General features: G+C 42.1%; 1 protein-coding gene across 14 annotated transcripts in view; it reads left to right on the top strand.

The window, feature by feature from the left end:
• CNKSR2 (connector enhancer of kinase suppressor of Ras 2) overlaps positions 1-17,170 on the top strand; it is a 550,079-nt gene that overhangs the window by 141,902 nt on the left and 391,007 nt on the right. For all 14 annotated transcript variants that reach the window (XM_069761485.1, XM_069761477.1, XM_069761484.1 and 11 more), the window contains exons 6-7: positions 1,315-1,356; positions 1,715-1,834. In XM_069761485.1, the coding sequence (XP_069617586.1) occupies positions 1,315-1,356; positions 1,715-1,834 (162 nt within the window). The remainder of the gene's footprint in view (positions 1-1,314; positions 1,357-1,714; positions 1,835-17,170) is intronic.

Below are 17,170 nucleotides of genomic sequence, written 5' to 3'. Positions count from 1 at the left end.
TGTTTTGCATGTAGCATATTGTATTACAGGCTGTACAATGTGGTTTTATTATACTTTTTTACAAAATAAAAAAGAATAAGGCTTGGAGCTACTGTCAGCAACTTAAATTAAAAAAAAAAAAGATCCACCTGATGAAGACTGATCCTCCTTCAAAACGCGTTGTGGTTTAACCCCATCTCTCGTCTGTGTCTCTTCCCTGCGCTTCTCAGACTTTATCATTGTCTCATTTAAAGGGCCACTGTCACCCCCTCCAGCCGTTATAACCTAAAAGAGCCACCTTGTGCAGCAGTAATGCTGCATTCTAAAAAGGTGGCTCTTTTAGTTTTTGGTGCATGTATTCCCTAAATAAAGCGTTTTATTACTTCTCCAAAATACCTGTCTTTATCCAGGGAGGCAGGTCCTCATCCCCCTGCTTGAAACGCCACACTGCCATCACTCAAATATTCAGGGGCTCCGGGCGCCGCCCCCTCCGCGCTGTTTTCGCATGAAATCTGACGCCTGCGCTGTGTAGTACTGTCTGATGCAGGCGCAGTGAGCTCTGGCCGTCTGACGACACAGCCAGGCTTGCAGACTGCGCGTGTGCGGACAGTGCGGCCACCCACCTTGGGAATCCCAGCCCCGCAGTGTGTTATGCATTATGCACAGTGCGGGGCTGGGATTCATAGGCAGGGCGGCCGCACAGGCGCAGTCTGCAAGCCTGGCTGTGACGCCAGACGGCCAGAGCTCACTGCGCCTGCCCCACATAGTAGTACACAGCACAGGGGTCCGGATTTCATGCGAAAACAGCGTGGAGGGGCGGCGCCCGGAGCCCCTGAATATTTGAGTGACGGCAGTGTGGCGGTTCAAGCAGGGGGGTGAGGACCTGCCTCCCTGGCGAAAGACAGGTATTTTGGAGAAGTAATAAAACGCTTTATTTTGGGAATACATGCACCAAAAACTAAAAGAGCCACCTTGTTAGAATGCAGCATTACTGCTGCACAAGGTGGCTCTTTTAGTTTATAATGGCTGGAGGGGGTGACAGTGGCCCTTTAAGTGGTGTGATCTCAGATGGAGATTATTAAAGCTACAGAAAGCAGCCCAGTAAGTGACACATTTCTGGAACCTGAGTCTCTGCCTCTACATTATGCTTTTCTCGGGTTGGGTTAAAAAAACTAGTGACAGTTTCCCTTTAATTAATTAACATTTTAGGTTCATACAAAAGTATTTTAAAATTAAAAAAAAATATTGACACAACATGCATACAACACTGAAGTAAATACAGTACCACAGTGTCCTCTCCTATTAACATGAAATATTGTCTTTGTATTGTTTCAGGAATGTACCGTGTATGAAACGGAGAACAAGATCCTTCATGTGGTGAGTAATTGCGATGGTCACATGTGTACCTGTATACCTGCATGTGCAATGGTGCTAGTAATAGTACATGTACACTGAAGCCTTTTCTGATTAGTCAGCAAACCCTCTCATTAGCTAGATTTCAGTATTACAAGATAAGGGACGCAAAAAAGATCCTTAGCAATAATGCTTCATTATATCCAATTATTTTCGTGTGAGATGTACAATCTACTTTCTAAGGCTTTAATCAGTCTTTTTATCTTGATTATCGAGCAAATTCCACCATTTTCTTTCTTTTCTCATTTTCAATAAAACTTAATATTGTCAATAGATTGTGTTGCGTTAACCCTTAATAATGCATCTCTGTATTTTCTTTTAGTGTAAAACCCTATCAGGTGTCTGCGACCACATCATTTCTCTCTCCTCTGATCCTCTGGTTTCTCAGTCTGCCCATCTCGAAGTCATACAACTTTCCAACATCAAGCCAAGCGAAGGGCTGGTAAGAAACACATGGTTGCTTTCAACTAAATATTCCGCTATGTTAGTGTCTTCAGTAGCTCATTTCCAGCAATCACATTCTCCCTTCATTATTGCCTGCAGTGGAGTGCCATAATAACTTAGCACTATGTTTCTTGATGTACAGTATGTCTGTTTCTCCAGGATTGTGGAAGATTTCAGACATGGCTTAAGTGACAAATTTAATTACCAGAGTATGCCGGAAAGTAGGCATCATTACATGCCATCATTATGTAATGCTTTTCCTATAGTAGCGTTAAAAATGAAAAATGTATTCACCGTAAATTTGTTCTCGTATCGTAATATACTATTAGGCTAGGTTCAGATTGCGTTAGGGCAATCCGTTTGGCACTAAGCGCTAGCGGATTGCGCTAACGCAATGTATTTTTCGGGGTCGCGTTTAACGTCCCCGCTCTTGCAGATCCCCGATCTGCGAGAGCGGGGAACGGACCTCGGGCGCACCGCGGATGCTGCTTGCACGTTCCCATTGCTGCCAATGGGCGCGCTAACGGACGCGTTGCACGGCGTTAATTTTGCCGTGCAACGCTGTTCGTTAGCGCGGTCCCATTAACGCAATCTGAACCTAGCCTTAGAGAGTAGAAAATCTTTGGTACTGATCCTTGGGAGTTTTGAGATATGTTAACTCATCTGGTCATTTCAGGATCCACACTATATTTAGCCTTTCTGACCTTTTCATATGGTGATATGTATTTTTCACCTTACTGCCCAGTGGAAGAGACGCCGCTAATTAAAAAATCGGACTTTTACCTATTGGATTGTTCCAGTAGACGGTGGCCTGTATGCTAAAACCCCCTAACTCCTGGCTCTTATCCATCCTCAAGCACTTGATGTTGTCAAGTGCTAAGACATCGTATAGGTAGAGACAGAAACCAGGAAGGTCTGTATATAGTCTGTTATGAGGTCAGAATATTTTTTTTTCTGTTTGGTCTTAGGTTAGTTTTTTTATCTGGGTCCTAAAATTAACTTAAGGGACTGAATGTATTTAGTGCATCTTGTCTGGGGACTGATATTGATATGTGGTTTCTGTATATACTTAAAAGTTCTGGTCTGAAATTCATTTTTGAGTCTGGTTTTGGTGTCTGATATGAATATATAAGTCTTAACTGTTGTCATGCTATGTGATGGGCTGTAAGGAGTGTATGTTGTGTTGTATTCTAATCAGAAACTATTTGTTTCTTCATCTGGAAGGATCACGTGGCCTACTGTACTTCACTACTAACTAATTACAACAAGCAATTTTCTCCTTTGCTTCTTTATTTCTGCTGTTGTATTCATTAATGCTCTTTTTTTCTAAAGGTGTTGTCCAAGCTTGGGGCTCAAGTCTGTGGTCACTCAATGTGACTTTTAGACTTGTGAATTATCACAGATTTTTACGCCACCGGGAGTGAACTGTGATCAGAAGTATGTGATTTGCAAATTTCATTTTACATTCTGACATGACCGGTCCATCTTTGCTCAGTTAACTTGTATTGAACGAGACCGTGCACATCTAGTCAGCATGTGACTGCATGTATGCAAATCGCACACTTGCAGTCTCACTCCTGCCCTGCTCCTCATAACCGGAGTCACATAGTGTCCGCAGAGTTGAACCATAAGCCCGCACTCACCCGCCACCGGAGAATCCTGACGGCGTATAACTGAGCGCACTGTGCAGTGACTTAGAGTGACAACCCCTTAATGATTATGGTAAAATAGGACAGTATGATATTCACCATTACTACATTTCAAGAGCTGTAGATTCTACCTAAAAAGTAGTCGTCATTAGTGATGAGTGAACGTGCTCTGATAAGGTGTTATCCGAGCAAGCTCGGATATTAACCAAATGTCTACGGTGTGCTAGAAAAATATGTTTGAGTCTGTGTACCTGCAGGTATCACGGCTGCTCGACAGCCACAACACATACAGGGATTGACTAACAAACAGACAACGCATGCATGTGTTATGACTGTCGAACAGCCGTGAGACATGCAGCTGCAGGGACTTAAACATATTTTTTGGGCACACCAAGGACACTGTTAGCACACAAGCGTGCTCAGATTACACCTTATCCAAGCACTTTCGCTCATCACTAGTCACCAACCCGAATGGGTCTGCCAATACCAAATAAAAGATAACATTGTGTGTGTATGTCCTAAGGCCATTTTACACAGGGCAATGATTGTGTGAACGAATGTTTGTATCTTGTAATATGCAAGGGATGAAATGTCAAAACCTTTATTAGGTCTTTTATGAAGGCCTAAAAGTCATCATTGATGATAATTCTGAAAGAGAGGGGGAATGAATGATCAACTTTATATGTTGTTGATCTGTGCTCACTGCAAGAGTTTTTTTTTTAGTCTGTGTAGAAAGACCTTAATGGGGTTATTCCTTTTCAAATATAATTTGTCCCTCGCTATATTTTGTTTTAGAAAAACAATACGCGCTGTGCTCCCCTTCTCCGGGTTCACCGATAAGTCTCCACCGCTGCTGTTAGTTTCTGGTATTGGCTGCAGCACTGACATCATGTTGACAGTCTAGCTACCAATCAGTGAGCTCAAAAACCTATGGATTATGGCTACACTGGAATATCCCACTCAGATCCGCTGAGATACTTTGGTATCTTGCTGAATTAAATTTTTTTTATTAATAATAATTACATTAGTAGTAGTAGTAGTAGTAGTAGTAGTGGTAGTGGCAGTGGTAGTAGTGGTAGTGGTAGTAGTAGTAGAGTTGGTGGTGGTATTGTCTTTTTGTTGTTTTAAAGCTATGAACACTGTAAAGTAGTTAGTTTAGAATTGACATAGTATAGTGGAATCCAATTTAAAACAAATTCTTTGCTATCGATTCACAATATGTACAATTAGCAAGAGGCAGGAAAAAAAATCTTCTAATATATGGCAACTGCTACTGCACATGTTCTTGTTTCCTCATTTGCTGGTAGCCAGTTTTTGTATAAATCCTGTGGTTTCCGAGTCGTGCAGTGTGTGAGCTTTCAGTATTATTTCATGCATAATAAACGGATTACTTGCCATTTGATTTGGTTTCAAACGCTCCTCAAGGTTCTCTGCAGCCTTTGATAACTGCCGGGGGGGGATCATACCTTATTAGCTGTTATAACCTATTTTACCTGCAGTTAGTATAAAAGCATACGAGCTGTGATAACAGTATGAGGTGCTGTTTTGACCCCTGTTTAATGTGATCTCTTATTCATTGATGTAGTTCCCAGTGCAGGACAAACCTCATCTTTAAATAGTTTGGAGATTACTTAGAGCATGATAATAATTTCCCTTTTGAACAGCCAACAGTATCATATTTTGTAATTGTTTTCAGTACAATTTCTATCCTATTTATTCTTCACAACGTAATCCTGATTTCAATAAGGGTTTTGATGCGCTCGACTGTAAACTTGGTAAACTTCAACAGAGTTCACCAAATGCTGCTGCCTACGAAAACTATTGATAATAGCAAATTGCACTTTCAGATAAATGTCTGAGCTTGTATATGCTCTGATACATTTGCCTGTAAATTACATGTGTGTATGATTAAATAAGTACAGAGTTGTCGATCAATCAAAAAGGTTAATAAACCTGAAACCTGATTATTTAATAAAGTAAAAGAGAGAATTTGCTTTTCTTAAGAGAATATTTATAGTGGGGGAAAATAAGTATTTGATACACTGCTGATTTTGCAAGTTTTCCCACCTGCAAAAAAAGGAGAGGTGTGTCATTTGTGTTGTAGGCACACTTCAACTGTGAGAGATGGAATCTTAAAGAAAAAAAAAATCCAGAAAATCACCCTTTATGATTTTTAAATACCGTATATACTTGTGTATAAGCTGAGTTTTTCAGCCTATTTTTTTTTGTCTTGAAAACGCCCCCCTCTGCTTATACACGAGTCATTGTTCAGAAAACCGGCGGGGAGGAGGGGTGGCGGAGCAGCGTCAGGAGTCGGCAACTGTGGCTGTAACTGTGCAGCTGCTAAAGAAAATGAATATTCATTTCTCTTATAGCGCACAGTGACAGCTGCAGCCGCCGGATTCCAGAAGACATCATACTCACCCTCCTCCGCGCCATCGCAGCATCTCGGTGGTCCCAGCACCTGCAGCTCTTCCTGTGCTGAGCGATCACGTGGCACCGCTCATTAAGGTAATCAATATGCACTAGTCTCCACTCCCATAGGTGTGGAGCGCATATTCATTACCTTAATGAGCAGTGCCACGTAACCACTCAGCACAGGAAGAGCTGCAGGCACAGGGACCAACGAGATGCTGCGACGGCGCGGAGAAGGGTGAGTATGATTTTTTTTTTTGTAATAGGAAGCATGCATATCGGGACAGGGCGAGCCATGCATGCAACGATGGGACGGGGGGAGCATGCATGCAATGATGGGACCGGGGGAGCCATGCATACCAGGACAGGACGGGGGTGAGCCATGCATACCAGGACAGGACAGCGGGGAAGCCACACATACCAGGACAGGACGGGGGAGCCATGTAGAGCAGGACAGCAATGGGGGAAGCCACACATACCAGGACAGCGACGGGGGAGCCACACCTAGCAGGACATGGATGAGGGGATAATGCATACCCAGCTTATACTCAAGTCAATAAGCTTACCCAGTTTTCCGTGGCAAAATTAGGTGCCTCGGCTTATACTCGAGTATATAAGGTAATTAAATTACATTTTATTGAATGAAACCAGTATTTAATCACCTACCAACCAGCAAGAATTCTGGCTCTCATGGACCTGTTAGTTTTTCTTTAAGAAGCCCTCCTACTCTGCACTCATTACTTGTATTAATTCTACCTGTTTGAATTTGCATGTATAAAAGACACATGTCCACACACTCATTCAACCACACTCCAACCTCTCCACCGTGTCTAATGACACCACATAAAAAATTGTAGACCTGCACAAGTTTGAGATGGGCAACAGGACAATAGATTAGCAGCTTGGTGAGAAGGCAACAACTGTTGGCAAAATTATTAGAAAATGGATGAAACACAAAAGATGACTGTAATTGTTCCTCAGTTTGAGGTCTCCATGCAAGATCTTACCTCGTGGGGTGAGGTTGATTCTGAGAAAGGTCAAGAATCGGTCCAGAACTACATGTGAGGACCTGGTAAATTACCTGAAGAAAGTTTTAAACATCACCATTAGTAACACACTACGCTGTTATGAATTAAAATTCTGCAGGGCACGCAAGGCCCTCCTGCTCATGCTAACACATGTCCAGGCTCATTTAAGGTTCACCAATGACCATCTGGATGATCCAGAGGAGGCATAGGAGAAGGTCATGTAGTCAGATGAACTTTTTTGTATTGCCTTCACTTGCCGTGTTTGGAGGAAGAAAAAGGATGAGTACAACCCCAAGAACACCATCCAAACCATGAAGCATGGTGGGGGAAACATCATAATTTAGGGGTGCTTTTCTGCAAAAGGGGCAGGACGACTTCACCGTATTGAAGGGAGGATGGATGGGGTTATGTATCTTGAGATTTTGGCCAAAAACCTCCTTCCCTCAGTAAGAGTGTTGAAGATGAGTATTGATGAGCGATTATACTCGTTACTCGAGATTTCCCGAGTACGCTCGGGTGACCGATTATTTTTTAGTACTTGGAGATTTAGTTTTCATCACCGCAGCTGAATGATTTACATCTGTTAGCCAGCATAAGTACATGTGGGGGTTGCCTGGTTGCTAGGGAATCCCCACAAGCTGGCTAAGAGATGTAAATCATTCAGCTGCGGTGAAGAAAACTAAATCTCCGAGCACTAAAAAATACTCGGAGGACACCCGAGCGTGCCCAGGAAATCTCGAGTAACGAGTATATTCGCTCATCACTAAAGAGGAGTCTTAGCTGGGTCTTCCAGCATAACAATGACCTGAAATACACAACCAGGGCAATGAATGAGTTGCTCTGTAAGAAGCATTTCAAGTTCCTATAGTGGCCTAGCCAGTCTCCAGATTTGCACCCAATAGAAAATCTTTGGAGGGAGCTGAAACTCAATATTAGCCAGTGACGACCCTGAAACTTGAAAGATCTGGAGAAAATCTGTATGGAAGAGTGGGCCAAAATCCCTGCTACAGTGTGTACATACTTGGTCAAGAACTACAGGAAACGTCTAACCTTTGTAATTGCAAACCAAGATTTCTGTACCAAATATTGCATTCTGTTTTCTATTGTATCAAATACTTATTTCATGCAATAAAATTCAAATTAATTATCTAAAAATCATACAATGTGATTTTTCTGGGTTTTTTTTTCTTAAGATTCTGTCTCACAGGGATAAAAATTACAGACCTCTCCATTCTTTGTAGATGGGAAATTTAGCAAAATCGTCAGTGTATCAACAAATACTTATTTTCCCCATTGTATGTGTGCAGAATTATAATGCAACTGAATATAAAACTTAAATTTGTCCATCACAATATTTTTTTATTTTCCTCTGTTAAAGTGAGAATAACCAAACAACTCAATGTCCAAATATACAATTCATCTGTTTAGGCATCACCAACCACAGCCTCTCAGACACAGTTTTCCTTCACCCTTTTAAGAAGGGCCCACAAGTTCTCAGTAGGGTTTAGGTTAGGTGAGGAAGGGGCCATGTCATTATTCTTTCTTCTTTAAGGCCATTACAGGCAGCTATCTATTGGGACATTGTCCTGCATACAAATCATGGTTTTCTTAAAAGATGCAGAGTTTCTCTTGTACCATTGCTTGAAGAAAGTGTCTTCTAAAAAATTGCATTAGATTTGGGAGATGATTTTGAGTCCATCTCCAACCTGAAAACGTCCATCTAGCTCATCTTTAATAAAGCCAGCCAAAAGTAGTACCCCACCTCTACATAACTGGCATCTGAGTTGAAGGTCTGTGGTTTTACTGATCCAGTCATGGGCTCATCTATCTAGTTCATCAAGAGTCCCTCTCTTCTCATCATTCCATTAGACCTTTAAAAAAATAGGTCTTCAGATATTTCTTGGCCCTGACTTGACATTACTACTACTGTATATTGTTCAGTGGTGGTCAGGTTTCAGCCTACCTTACCTTGGACATGTCTCTTATCACTGAACACCTTGTACTTCTGGGCACTCTAGGGATGTTCTGGAGTATGACAGCACTGAAATACAAGGGGCTTTTGGTCTCTTCACATTTGATTCTCCTTAAATCTTTGCCAGTTAATATGCATCTTTGTTTCTCAACGTATTTTTCAAGACTGTGTTGACCATTTGCAGCAAACTTTTGATAGTTCTGTGATCACGCCCCAATATCTAAGCAATTTCAAGAGTGCTGCATCCCTTATAAAGTCTAACATATTTTGATTTCTCAAAGTCAATTAAATCTCTTTTTGGCTCATTTTGCCTGAGTAAAACAAGCTTCCTAATAATTACAAACACCTTGATGGGTGTTCATATCTGTTGTATCTTTAGGCCGTGCTGTCCATAATTTTGCAATACACATCATTTGCTTCATCCAACGAGCATTTAAATTTATACAGCTTGAAGTTGGAAAATCTGCAAAAATATAATATGGTCCAAATACTTATCTGCCTGATAATTTTGCACACAGTGTGAGTGTATAGACATATAAAATAAAATACAAGGTCTAGCAGCCCTGACAAATTGGGTGGAAAAATAATCTTGGAAACCCTACTTTCTTATTCAAAATCAATAAATGAGTCACAACTTCGTTATTTAGCAAAAAAAGTAGGTTATTTTATTCCTCCATAATATACAGTATAGCTCCAGTTCCTCAAATGATTATGTGAGAACTCTGGCATAAATTGCTTGGAAAAGTCACAAAATTTTCACACAATGTAGAGTTGTGCAAAAAGTAGCTTTTTTTTTTTTTTCATTATCATGACCCTTTTACTGAGCTCCAAAACAGGTGGAGCTGGGATGGGGCACCACAGCTCATCTTAGTCAAGACAAGCAGTGTTGTATCTTACTTAAGAAATATTGCTCCCGTTGACACCACAACACTTGTCAGATGCTCCTGATTTATTAAGACTCTTGCTCCTCTTAATGAATCAAGAGCGTCTGACCCCAATACAACCCTTCATCAAGACCGGCGTGATAAATCGGGGCTTATGTTTCAGCTGAGCTCTAGTCAATGGAGCCTTTCTCAAGTCATATATTTTCAATTTGCAGGAAATTGTTTGACCATGCATATGTGAATATACTGAATTAGAATTGACCTAAAAGATTTGCTGGCCCCTGGTCCAGTGGTCACATTGGTAGTCCTAGCTACTGTGAGTCAGTGACCTGTGTTTAATGCGAGGGCCGCTATGTGTCCCCCCCCCAGGGTGTGCACAGAGGCTGTGTGAGTGCATTGCAGTCACAGGCATAGCTGTGATTGCAATGCAGAATAAATGTGAGTGTTGGTCTTGGGCAAGCTATTTGTCCAAGGCAGATTTAAGAAAACCTGTTCTGGGCTTTTATTTTTAAAAAAGGACTACAGGATGGTAGTGGGGCAGTCTGTTTCCTTCCCGGCTGGGTTTTCTATGTGGCCTACGGCCATAGGTTCCCTGTAAGAAAAAGAGAAAAAAACTGAAGCAGAGGTATCAGTTTGGTTTTGCAAGTGTGCAGAGCCCCACCTGTCTGAGTCAACACAGGCTAGCGGAGCTGAAAGGCCTGGCACCCACAGCGTACATGGTGGTGCAGTCGCCCACAGTAACTAATCTCTGAGGTGGACTGGCGTGTTTATCAGCTGAAATCTGGTGTTAGAATCTGTTTTGTTTTGACCATCCACCATCTTGTTGTGGTTTTCTAGCTGCTGGTCTTTTCCCCCTGGTGCTGGGTTGTCTTAGGTCAGGTGATTGTATCACCCTTTATTACCCAGCACCTGCCTCCCATTCCTTGCTGGACAACAGGGTTAATCTGCTAGAGTTCTGGCTAGGTGCTTTGACAGCTTTCTGTGTTTTGATATTGTGCACTTCTGAGATCTCTGGTTCTGCTATCTTTTGTTTCTGTTTTCAGTTGGTTTCTGCAGCCTTCTCTGTGTTTCCTATTAGGAGGTGACCTGTATTTTATACCCAGTCCTTAAATCTTTTAGGGACCTCCTTCCCCTTATCTATAGGTCTTCGCTGAGTTTAACCTAGGATCCTTGGTGGGTCTATTTGCAAGGAATGGGTCGCCCATTCCATCATAGGGTATCAGCCTAGTCTTAGTGCAGGGTCAGCTTTCCCCCTTCTATCCCTAGTTCTGTGCTGCAGTTCTGTAACATCTGGAGGATATGGTTCCCGGCTGCGATCCGGAGGATATCGCGTGCTGTGTATTTCTGTGAGTGGTACATTAAAACACGTTTTGCTTTGAACTTTGCTGGGTCACTGCCTCATCACTGCACAGTGTGGAACATCCTTCTAGCCGCATCATCCCCTGTGCCTCTTCTGATTGGTATGCCAAGACGTCATAGATGCAACTCACTGCCATTGCACCACGGCAGTCTACCAATGAAAAGAGAAACTGGATGTTGCATGTAGTAAGAGGTTTCGTAGTTCTTTCATCCTGCAGCCCCAGCCTTCGTGGCCACTGGGACCAGGGTCTTGCAAATCGTTTTGCTCAACTCTATACAGAACCTTTTTAAACTTTTGTAAAGGAAACCTTTGGAAACTTTTCATTTCTTTTTTCTTTTTTTTTTTTTTTTTTAAGCATCAATTCACAGCTGAAAAATTTATACTTTCTAATTCTTAACAGTAGGGATTAAATATATTAGATAGTCTCATGAAGCCTCTCATCTCAGCAATCACTTTCCATATGGCCTAAAAGATCATTTGATGTTATCCCCTCTATCAGCTATAGTGGAGATATGCTTAATGGGCAACTATTCGTTTGAAAGTCATGTATAATACAACAATTCTCATGTAGCATTCACAGCATCTATGCCTAACAAAATTAGCTGTTTGCCGGAGTTATTGATGGCTCACATTCATATTAAGGGGTTATCTGCGATGGGGCAGCTCTTTTAAACATTTTATGCCAAAAGCACATAAAAACATTAGAACTTTGAACTTTGTAGGCTATTTTAAAACCATATAAGGCTGCTTGTTCTAGCATCAAATCATTGACCAATCTAAACTATCCCTGAAAAATCCTACTACCTTATGACTTCTGATGACATTTGCCATTTGAAAAATTAGTTATAAACTTTGCTTTAATAGAAATGCACAGGGTCCATTCCTTGGCCAGAGTGTAGCTTGGATGAAATGTCTCACTATGTTTATGAACAATTTTCCAGTACATGTCCAAAACTATTCAAGCTTTCTGTCCTCTGTTCGCCAGGTTTCAGAAAAGATATAAAGCAAAGATGATGGAACAAAATAGTGTAGATAAAAATGATTGCGTTAGTAAAACTATAGAATTTTCTCAGCAAAAATGTACCTTGCAGCTATGATTTTATTTTTATACATGCTCTTTAAAAAAAAAATTACATTCTTTCAAGAGCCGTAACTTGTGGGACAAGTTGTAGTTTTGGAGTCATGTAGTTAATTTTACCATATAATGTACTGAAAAGCAAGAATAAATCCTAGGTGGTGTAAAATAGTGAGGGAAAAAAGCTATTTTTTTGTTTTATTTAAAAGTCATTCATTGTATGGTAAATTGACCTAGCAAAATAATTATTTGGGTCAGTGGGATTATGGCAAAACCAAACTTGTATACAAGACAATAGCAGACTTTGCATCCTGCAGTTTCATCTGTACTTTACTACTATTTGTCTAATTCTAACTTTTCTGTCCCATTACTGGCCCTTTGATGTCTCTGGGTAGAAATCCGTTAAGCTTAGACCTTTTTAGAATCAAGTGTCTGAGTAATGAGCTTGTCCTAATGTAACTGGTTAGGAATGTGACTTTGGGCTAAAGCTGGCCACACACATTAGATGGCTGTGTCAACTGAACGATGCCATCTCAACTGGCTTCCATACACATATGTTTGTCCAAGTGCTACTATGTTCTCTATGAGAAAGGTGTCGGTTGACACTTTGGCTAGCAGCTTATCTCAATGCAATTAGCCTTTCTACCAACCATCAGTTTCCTGGAACCCCAATACATATTAGAACGTCGGTCAAACCAGTCAATATTGAAGGGTTTGGCTGACATTAGTCTAATATGTGTGGAGGTCTAAAGGATGCCTTTACATGTACAGATATCTGACCAGTTTTTATCCAATTAAACCAAAATTCTCATGTGTAAATGGCCATTTGATCTGACTATAACCTACCTCATCAGCCAAGAAAATGATCTAACGTGATTAAAAATCTGTCTGCCACACACACTGATTGTATCATGTACACAGACAGTTGAAAGACAACTCCATGATTAGGAGTAAAGGTACCGTCACACTCAGCGACGCTGCAGTGATATAGACAACGAGCTGATCGCTGGAGCGTCGCTGTTTAGGTCCATGTAGAGACGTCAAACACAGCAACTCCAGAACGATGCAGGAGTGATCCAGTGACGTAACGGCGACTCCCTTATCGTTCTCGCTGGCTGTTAGCTCCATGTAAAACGTTGCTGGCATCATTGCTTTTGATGTCAAACATGACGATACACGCCAACCTGATGACGAAATAAAGTTCTGGACTTCTAGCTCCGACCAGCGATGGCACAGCGGGATCCAGATCGCTGCTGCATGTCAAACACAACGAGATTGCTATCCAGGACGCTGCAACGTCACGGATCGTTGTCGTTCTTGTTGCAAAGTTGCTGAGTGTGACGGTACCTTTAGAATTTTTAATTTAAAATGATTATACCCGATGAGGTACACTAGATGAAGACCATATCTATAAGCTGTAAGATTGGCTTTGACCTATAGCATAGTAGATAACTTGCTGATCACTCAGGGTTTAACTACTTGGATCTCCAGAGATCTTGAGATTGGTTCTTTAGCACTCCGAGAATGGGGCGCTGAAGGTAGGCCTTGAATGGAGCTGAGGTGTTCATGGTAAACTTCTGCTCCATTTATTGTCTATGGAACTGCCTGCTGACAGTAGCATTTGGCTAGTCCCATAGACATTGAATAGAGCAGAGGCCGCACAAGAGTACCTTTTGCTCCTTTCAGGAAGTTGCTGCAGCTTTCTGTTCTCTGGGTTCAAATCCCATCTCAGGATTGCGCGGGGTCCCAGTGGTCGATCCTTCAGCGATCAGCAAGTTATCCTCCATCCTAGATAGGGGAATAGTCTTTTGATTTAATCCTTCTCAATATATCTCCCTAATATTTCTGATTCAAGCAGCCCACACGAACAAAGAGACTGGCCAATTTTGTGTTTCCATGTAAAAAAAAAAGTAATGGTAACCAAGTTTAAGGACAACACTCATAGTAACATAGTAACATAGTTAGTAAGGCCGAAAAAAGACATTTGTCCATCCAGTTCAGCCTATATTCCATCATAATAAATCCCCAGATCTACGTCCTTCTACAGAACCTAATTGTATGATACAATATTGTTCTGCTCCAGGAAGACATCCAGGCCTCTCTTGAACCCCTCGACTGAGTTCGCCATCACCACCTCCTCAGGCAAGCAATTCCAGATTCTCACTGCCCTAACAGTAAAGAATCCTCTTCTATGTTGGTGGAAAAACCTTCTCTCCTCCAGACGCAAAGAATGCCCCCTTGTGCCCGTCACCTTCCTTGGTATAAACAGATCCTCAGCGAGATATTTGTATTGTCCCCTTATATACTTATACATGGTTATTAGATCGCCCCTCAGTCGTCTTTTTTCTAGACTAAATAATCCTAATTTCGCTAATCTATCTGGGTATTGTAGTTCTCCCATCCCCTTTATTAATTTTGTTGCCCTCCTTTGTACTCTCTCTAGTTCCATTATATCCTTCCTGAGCACCGGTGCCCAAAACTGGACACAGTACTCCATGTGCGGTCTAACTAGGGATTTGTACAGAGGCAGTATAATGCTCTCATCATGTGTATCCAGACCTCTTTTAATGCACCCCATGATCCTGTTTGCCTTGGCAGCTGCTGCCTGGCACTGGCTGCTCCAGGTAAGTTTATCATTAACTAGGATCCCCAAGTCCTTCTCCCTGTCAGATTTACCCAGTGGTTTCCCATTCAGTGTGTAATGGTGACATTGATTCCTTCTTCCCATGTGTATAACCTTACATTTATCATTGTTAAACCTCATCTGCCACCTTTCAGCCCAAGTTTCCAACTTATCCAGATCCATCTGTAGCAGAATACTATCTTCTCTTGTATTAACTGCTTTACATAGTTTTGTATCATCTGCAAATATCGATATTTTACTATGTAAACCTTCTACCAGATCATTAATGAATATGTTGAAGAGAACAGGTCCCAATACTGACCCCTGCGGTACCCCACTGGTCACAGCGACCCAGTTAGAGACTATACCATTTATAACCACCCTCTGCTTTCTATCACTAAGCCAGTTACTAACCCTTTACACACAATTTCCCCCAGACCAAGCATTCTCATTTTGTGTACCAACCTCTTGTGCGGCACGGTATCAAACGCTTTGGAAAAATCGAGATATACCACGTCCAATGACTCACCGTGGTCCAGCCTATAGCTTACCTCTTCATAAAAACTGATTAGATTGGTTTGACAGGAGCGATTTCTCATAAACCCATGCTGATATGGAGTTAAACAGTTATTCTCATTGAGATAATCCAGAATAACATCCCTCAGAAACCCTTCAAATATTTTACCAACACTCGTTCTGCAAATATAACACTAGATGGTGGCCCGATTCTAACACATCGGGTATTATAGAATATGCATGTCCACGTAGTATATTGCCCGGCCACGTAGTATATTGCCCAGCCATGTAGTATATTGCCCAGTCACATAGTATATTGCCCAGCCACGTAGTATATTGCCCAGTCATGTAGTATATTGCCCAGTCACATAGTATATTGCCCAGCCACATAGTATATTGCCCAGCCACGTAGTATATTGCCCAGTCATGTAGTATATTGCCCAGCCACGTAGTATATTGCCCAGTCATGTAGTATATTGCCCAGTCACATAGTATATTGCCCAGGCACGTAGTATATTGCCCAGCCACGTAGTATATTGCACAGCGACAGAGTATACAGCACAGAGCCACGTAGTATAGAGACTTAAAAAAATAAACATATACTCACCTTCCGAAGGTCCATTGAAGTCCTGCTATACTCGCCATCCGCCGCCTTTCCCGCTCCTCGCGACGCTCCCGTGACCGCTCCATTGCCAGCGGCAGCTTCCGGTCCCAGGGCTGGTGTGAGCAGGACCTATGATGACGTCGCGGTCACATGACCGTGACATCACGGCAGGTCCTTGTCGCACACCAGCCCTGGGACCGGAGCTGCCGATTGCAATGGAGCGGTCCCGGGAGTGTCGCAAGGAGCGGGAAAGGCGGCGGATGGCGAGTATAGCAGGTTTTTTGTTTTTTTTATTATTTTTAACATGACATTTTTACTATTGATGCTGCATAAGCAGCATCAATAGTAAATAGTTGGGGACACACAGGGTTAATAGCAGCGGTAACGGAGTGCGTTACACCGCGGGCCATTACTGCTGCCATTAACCCTGTGTGAGCGGTGAGTGGAGGGGAGTAGGGGGGGGCGCCAGGCAGTGAGTGCAGGGAAGTAGGGGAGGGACTAATCGGACTGTGCCCATCGCTGATTGGTCACGGCAGCCATGACAGGCAGCTGCCGAGACCAATCAGCGACGCGGGATTTCTGTTACGGAAGTTGAGGACAGACAGACGGAAGTACCCCTTAGACAATTATATATATATAGATGTCACAGCCCTATGTAACTGCACCAATAGCACAGCGATAACTCTCTGAATACATATAATGAATTGTTATGTGTAGTCCTCTTTAAAAGGGTTTTCCCACAAACAAAAGTTCATTTTAATCAATATATCTTGGAATAATAATAACTTCCACAATTGGATGTGTATTAATAAAATGTTCCTGTGCTGAGATAATCTTATACATGCCCCCCTGCTGTGTACTGTGTAATGGCCGTGTCTGACCGTACAGGGACATGGTCTGATCATACCACAGCTCCTGGCCAGGGGATGAAGCAAAAGAGAGTATACAGACAGGACAACAGGGGATCACAGCTGATTCTTTCTGTGAGCAAAACTTTTCATTGCCTGTTTTTAAACAATATTTTACCTCATTGAAAGAATCAGCTTTGCTCAACTTCTGTAATGTCTGTACACTTTTTTGCATCCTCCCCTGCCCAGGAGCTGTGGTATATCCGACCGTGTCCTTGCACGGTCAGACACAGCCATTACACAGAGGCACGTTTATAAGATTGTCTCAGCACTGGAATATTTTTTTTAAACACATCCAAT

Source organism: Ranitomeya imitator, chromosome 3 (assembly GCF_032444005.1).
Source record: "Ranitomeya imitator isolate aRanImi1 chromosome 3, aRanImi1.pri, whole genome shotgun sequence".
In the NCBI taxonomy this organism is placed as follows: Eukaryota; Metazoa; Chordata; class Amphibia; order Anura; family Dendrobatidae; genus Ranitomeya; species Ranitomeya imitator.
Note: the sequence above shows the minus strand (reverse complement) of the source record. Positions and strands in the feature narration are given on the sequence as shown.